This window comes from Ranitomeya imitator, chromosome 2 (genome assembly GCF_032444005.1).
Source record: "Ranitomeya imitator isolate aRanImi1 chromosome 2, aRanImi1.pri, whole genome shotgun sequence".
Classification (NCBI taxonomy): domain Eukaryota; kingdom Metazoa; phylum Chordata; class Amphibia; order Anura; family Dendrobatidae; genus Ranitomeya; species Ranitomeya imitator.
In genome coordinates this window covers 306,166,130-306,172,996 of record NC_091283.1, presented here as the reverse complement: position 1 = coordinate 306,172,996, position 6,867 = coordinate 306,166,130, and the positions used below count along the sequence as shown (strand labels likewise).

Sequence of the window (6,867 nt, the reverse complement as noted above, 5' to 3'; positions counted from 1 at the left end):
CAAGCCTTATGTTTGATCCTGTTAAAATAAAAATAATTATTCAAACCTTCCATGCCGATGCAGTTCCAGCAGTGTCAGCACTTGCGTTCATGAAGCTCATGTGAGTTTGTCAGGTCATGTGAGCCCTGCGGCCAATCAGCGCTGATGTCACTGTCCCCAACTTCAAATCAAACAATAGGAGGAAGTAGAGAGCAGTCGCAGCTCTGGTTTCCTGTTTATGTTCAATACTTCCGAAGGCGGGGACAGTGAAGCCGGCACCGATTGGGGGCAGGGCTTGTGTACTGTAAGGCTAGGTTCACACTGCGTTAGTGTGATCCGTTAAACGGACTACGTTACATCGCGGTGTAACGTAGTCAGTTAACGCCGCCATTACTTCCTATGGGCAGATGCATCGCTAGCATACGCCCACAATGGGCGTGCGCTAGCGATGTGCCGTCATTGAGTGACGGACCCGAGACGCGGGCTGCAGCGTTTCCGGGTCCGTCACTGCTAGCGCAGATGGAGCTAGCATATGCTCCATCTGCGCTAGCGCTGTGCCAAAGTCGGCACTTGCGTTAGCGCAGTCCGTTAGCGCTGAACGGACTGCACTAACGCAATGTCACCCTAGCCTAACAACCTCACATGAATCCTGACACCACTGAATTGGCGCTGGCAAGGGAGCTGTGTATGAGTATTTTTGTTTTAACGAGGCCAAATATAAGGAATGACAAGGTGTTGTCCTAGTAGTAAAACAACTGTTTAAGAAGTTACAATTTTTGGTTAAATATTTCCAACATTCTGAACATGAAAAAGGCTTCTCCCCTGTGCATCTTCTCTGATGTTTATTAACCTCTTTCTGACCTCGGACGGGATAGTACGTCCGAGGTCAGATACCGCGCTTTGATGCAGGGCTCCGCATCAAAGCCAGGACATGCCAGCTGTTTTGAACAGCTGTCATGTGCCCGGAATAGCAGCGGGTGAAATCGCAATTCACCCGCCGCTATTAACTAGTTAAATGCCGCTGTCAAATGCAGACAGCAGCATTTGACCGGCGCTTCCGGCCAGGTGGCCGGAAATTAGCGCATCGCTGACCCCCGTCACATGATCGGGGTTCAGCAATGCTTCTGAATAGTAAACATAGAGGTCCTTGAGACCTCTATGGTTACTGATCGCCGGTAGCTGTGAGCGCCACCCTGTGGACGGCGCTCATAGCACACCTGCATTTCTGCTGCATAGCAGCGATCTTATGATCGCTACTATGTAGCAGAGCCGATCGCGTTGTGCTAGCTTCTAGCCCCCTATGGAGGCTATTGAAGCATGGCAAAAGTAAAAAAAAAAAAATGTGAAAAAAATAAAAATATAAAAAGTTTAAAATCACCCCCCTTTCGCCCCATTCAAAATAAATAAATAAGAAAAAAAAAAATCAAACCTACACATATTTGGTATCGCCGCGTTAAGAATTGCCCGATCAATAAAGAAAAAGCATTAGGCTGATCGCTAAACAGAGTAGCGAGAAAAAAATTTGCAACGCCAGAATTACGGTTTTTTGGTCGCCGTGACATTGCATTAAAATGCAATAACGGGCGATCAAAAGAACGTATCTGCACCGAAATGATATCATTAAAAACGCCAGCTCGGCATGCAAAAAATAAGCCCTCACCCGACCACAGATCATGAAAAATGGAGACGCTACGGGTATTGGAAAATGACGCAATTTTTATTAATTTTTTTTTCAGCAAAGTTTGGAATTTCTTTCACCACTTAGATGAAAAATAACCTAGTCATGTTAGGTGTCTATGAACTCGTAATGACCTGGAGAATCATAATGGCAGGTCAAAAAAACAAGTGTGGGACTGCACTTTTTTTGCAATTTCACCGCACTTGGAATTTTTTTCCCGTTTTCTAGTACAGGACATGTTAAAACCAATGATGTCGTTCAAAAGTACAACTTGTTTCGCAAAAAATAAGCCCTCACATGGCCATATTGACGGAAAAATAAAAAAGTTATGGCTCTGGGAAGGAGGGGAGCGAAAAACGAACACAGAAAAATGGAAAATCCCAAGGTCATGAAGGGGTTAAAGAGATGAATTCCATGTAAAACATTTCCCACATTAGGAACAGGAAAAAGGCTTCTCCCCGGTGTGAATTATTTGGTGACTAATAAGATGCACTTTCTGATTAAAACATTTCCCACATTCTGAACATGAAAAAGGCTTCTTCCCTGTGTGGATTATTTGGTGTCTAGCAAGATGCACTTTCTGATTAAAACATTTCCCACATTCTGAACATGAAAAAGGCTTCTCCCCTGTGTGGGTTCTCTGATGCTTAACAAAATTTGATTTGTGTGTAAAATATTTCCCACATTCTGAACAGAAAAAAGGCTTCTCCCCTGTGTGGATTCTCTGGTGGATATCAAGATGCGCTTTCTGATAAAAACATTTCCCACATTCTGAACATGAAAAAGGCTTCTCACCTGTGTGAGTTCTCTGGTGCTTAACCAAATCTGATTTGTGGATACAGCATTTCCCACATTCTGAACAGGAAAAAGGCTTCTCTCCTGTGTGGGTGTTCTGGTGCCTAACCAAAGTTGATTTCTGTCTAAAACATTTCCCACATTCTGAACATGAAAAAGGCTTCTCACCTGTGTGGGTTTTCTGGTGTGTAACCAAAGCTGATTTCTGTTTAAAACATTTCCCACATTCTGAACATGAAAAAGGCTTCTCACCTGTGTGAGTTCTCTGGTGCTTAACCAAATCTGATTTGTGGTTAAAACATTTCCCACATTCTGAACAGGAAAAAGGCTTCTCTCCTGTGTGGCTTTTCTGGTGCGGAACCAAAGCTGATTTCTGTTTAAAACATTTCCCACATTCTGAACATGAAAAAGGCTTCTCACCTGTGTGAGTTCTCTGGTGCTTAACCAAATCTGATTTGTGGTTAAAACATTTCCAACATTCTGAACAGGAAAAAGGCTTCTCTCCTGTGTGTAATCTCTGGTGGCATTCAAGATGCACTTTCCGATTAAAACATTTCCCACATTCTGAACATGAAAAAGGCTTCTCCCCTGTGTGAGTTCTTTGGTGCGTAACCAAAGCTGATTTCTGGTTAAAACATTTCCCACATTCTGAACATGAAAAAGGCTTCTCACCTGTGTGAGTTCTCTGGTGCTTAACCAAATCTGATTTGTGGTTAAAACATTTCCCACATTCTGAACAGGAAAAAGGCTTCTCTCCTGTGTGTAATCTCTGGTGGCTATCAAGATGCACTTTCCAATTAAAACATTTCCCACATTCTGAGCATGAAAAAGGCTTCTTCCCTGTGTGAGTTCTTTGGTGTATAACAAGATTCCACTTCTGGTTAAAACATCTCCCACACTTGGAACAAGAAAATCTATTCTCTGCTGTGTGAATTTTTTGATGCTTAAGAAAAGATTCTTTGAGGGGAAAATGATTTCCATATTCTAAAAGTGAAAATGGTTTCTTTACTTCAGGACTAATTTGTTTTTTAATGCTTATTTTGTGACTTTGATTTTCCTTAGTAGTCGGTAATGAATCCGAAGACAGGACCTGTTTCAAAAGATCAGACGATAGATCTTTGCTGTGAAGGGATGATGGTATATCTGGAGTAATGGCATTCACTTCAATTGTATCCTGTGGGATCTCAAGATTATCTGATTTAAAAACTGAAGATGTCAGCTGCCCCTCTGATCGCCTGGTGCAGACATCTGTTAAAAATAAAACCAATTAGTTTTCATTAAAAAATCCTTGAATTTTACATATTTTAACATTTCAAAGAAACCTATATGTCTCGTTTCAATTCAATTCTATGGCACTTCCAACCTATTAGTAACCACCAAAAAGCGGACTTATATCTCCTTAGCCGCAAGAAGAGAACCATATATAAAAACACATTTCTTTATTTCCAAAATTAACATCCACAAGACAGAGAAAAATATCACAAAAACAGAGTGTGTGGAAGGATACAGCATATAATGTTTTTTTGATACACATCTAGCAGTAATCAGTAATATATTTTTTCCTCTAGGTCAAATAAATAAATTTAAGCATATTCAGAGGTTACCTAATTACATCAATGCACCCACACGAATATCTAATTGTATTTAAAGCCCATTTAGGAAAAACTATTAGTCTGTCACTATGAGCGATTTTCTAAGCTTTGTACATACTCAATATGGGAAAATGTGAGGATATGATATTGGGTGATTAAAATTACCCATATTGGTATATGCATTGCACTAATAGTTTTTCCTAAATGGGCTTTAAATACAATTAGATATTCGTGTGGGTGCATTGATGTAATTAGGTAACCTCTGAATATGCTTAAATTTATTTATTTGACCTAGAGGAAAAAATATATTACATTATATGCTGTATCCTTCCACACACTCTGTTTTTGTGATATTTTTCTCTGTCTTGTGGATTTTAATTTTGGAAATAAAGAAATGTGTTTTTATATATGGTTCTCTTCTTGCGGCTAAGGAGATATAAGTCCACTTTTTGGTGGTTACTAATATTTTAACATTTGTACATAAACTGTCCACAACATGACAAGTTATATTTTTGAACATATTTTGGAGTTCCCCGATTTGTCCTACAGATTTGGACAATAGTATTGGGGGAGGTATACTATTCTACTCTCGGCCACAAAATGACTATAGGTTTTTTGAGTTTTGTGTTAATGACAAGTTATGTTGAATACGTAATTATTCACTAAGACAATGACAGCTCACAGTCTAATAGAAAACCTCACAGGATGAACCAGTAGAGCGTGGTGTTCAACTGTTTGTCCATTCTGCCTCCGAAATATCGATTAAATAGTCACCAAACAATGTAATGTTGAGGAAAATTATACCAATAAACCTTCTACTCATCTCCCAAAAAAACAATTCCATACTCAGGTCCTTCATCTGTCAGTGAAAAACAGGTTTCTACATTACAAGTGGCTCAAAGGCTCTTGAAAAGCACCATGGCTTCAATACACCAATCCAGCAATATCCGCTCTCCCAAAGTCAAATTTTCCCCTCGCTTCTGAGCCTTGCAGTGTGCCCAAACCACATTTAGCATCCATGTATAAAGCACCATGGAATAAATGGCGCTATAAAAATTAATAATGATAATAAATAATAATGTATTTGGCATTACTATAGTGATAAGAACCCACTTAATTTACAATGTGTGTGTCTCCTGGAGCACAATCTGGGCACTGTGTGTTGGGTAATAAAATGGCATATTTGCAATTTTCACTCTCCAACATCCACTGCGTGCTAATTTCTGGAAAGTGGCTTTGGGGTCAACATAGTCACTACTACAAGACACAAAAGAGCACAGTGAGGTCAAAAATACTCTGTTGTAAAATAAATCACCACTCTTTTGTGTCTTCAAGTAGCCCATGTGTTTCTGGTTCTATAATTGTTCTCTTGTTTCTACAAGACAAGGGAGTCCACCACTCCTTATGGGTCTTTTGCATCAAAGCTGTTCCATCCAGCATGTCCACATGGATATTTTCTCTCTGAACCCTGCTTATACAGGTACTATATAGATGATCAGGTTTTAAATACATCAGATAGGGATTATATACATTAGTTAGGACTGCTCTATATGGGTATACCTTGATTGGTGGAGCAGCTTAGTATACATTTTTTTGCAAAAAAACGTATCAACTAAATACCCTGTTTTTTCCATCTTTTGACTAGCACTTGCTTATTACTGTGATTTATTTTACAACAGAAAAACAGTAAAACAATAACACTGGCGCTCACCCACAAAGCTGTCAGTCCTCAGCCGCTGGAATCAGTCAGGGTGGTGCCCCCCTGTATCACTATAAACCAACAAAAAACAGTAGATGCCGCGCTGGAGGAAACTGAGAACCAATGCCACCTGTGTACACTATCTGGTGAAAAGGAATCCACCAGAACCCTAACCATATAGCTAATGGCAAAAGAATCCCGGGACCGGTACCACATGAACAGGTAGACAGTTCCTCCACTACCCCACACTAATTGAGAATAGCGTTTGGACACCGATGTCCCTCCGCTTACCTTATCACAGTTAAATACTGCTGAGTGTGGCCCTGTGCTACGGAAATCTTCACCCGCCCGGTCAGTGCCCCTGGGGCTATGGTGCAGCGTGTATCAGGTGGCGGGGTGCGGTATAGGGAAGCCCCGGCCGGTAGCGTTCCCTGATTACCGCATGTAACAAAAAAGATGGCCGATAGGCTCCTCCTACCTAGTGACGTCACCTGCAGTACGGAGCGCAAGATCACTCAAAAAGGGGGATAGGAAACAACCAACGCGTTTCGAAGAGTGAACCTCTTCTTCCTCAGGACCCTGGACCCTAGGGTTCTGGTGGATTCCTTTTCACCAGATAGTGTACACAGGTGGCATTGGTTCTCAGTTTCCTCCAGCGCGGCATCTACTGTTTTTTGTTATTTTACAACAGAGTATTTTTGACCTCACTGTGCTCTTTTGCAGTGGTCCCCAACTCCAGGCCTCGAGGGCCGCCAACAGTGCAGGTTTTCAGGATTTCCTTAGTATTCCACAGGGGTTGGAATCATCACCTGTGCAGATGATCACATTACCACCGATGCAATACTAAAGAGATCCTGAAAACCTGCACTGTTGGCGGCCCTCGAGGCCTGAAGTTGGGGACCACTGCTCTTTTGTGTCTTCAAGTTTCTTGGTGGTGAGTGAACAGGTTCCTACAGACTTGTTCAATGTGCAAGTAGCCCATGTGTTTCTGGTTCTATAGTCACTACTGCAATACATTAATCCCCTGAGGGTTATAATTTCCAAAATGAAGTCAATTTATGGGGATTTCTACTGCTCTGGTTTTCTGCCATTTTCTCATATTAGGGCTTTTGCATATGGTATGT

At 41.2% G+C, this 6,867-nt stretch overlaps 1 protein-coding gene across 3 annotated transcripts in view; it reads right to left on the bottom strand.

Moving 5' to 3' along the window:
- Positions 1 to 344: 344 nt before the first annotated feature.
- The window catches only part of LOC138666948 (oocyte zinc finger protein XlCOF7.1-like), a 160,230-nt gene continuing 153,707 nt past the window's right edge, over positions 345 to 6,867 (bottom strand). For all 3 annotated transcript variants that reach the window (XM_069755146.1, XM_069755148.1, XM_069755147.1), the window contains one exon: positions 345 to 3,700. In XM_069755146.1, coding sequence (XP_069611247.1) covers positions 2,091 to 3,700 — 1,610 coding nt within the window. In that variant the 3' untranslated portion in view covers positions 345 to 2,090. The remainder of the gene's footprint in view (positions 3,701 to 6,867) is intronic.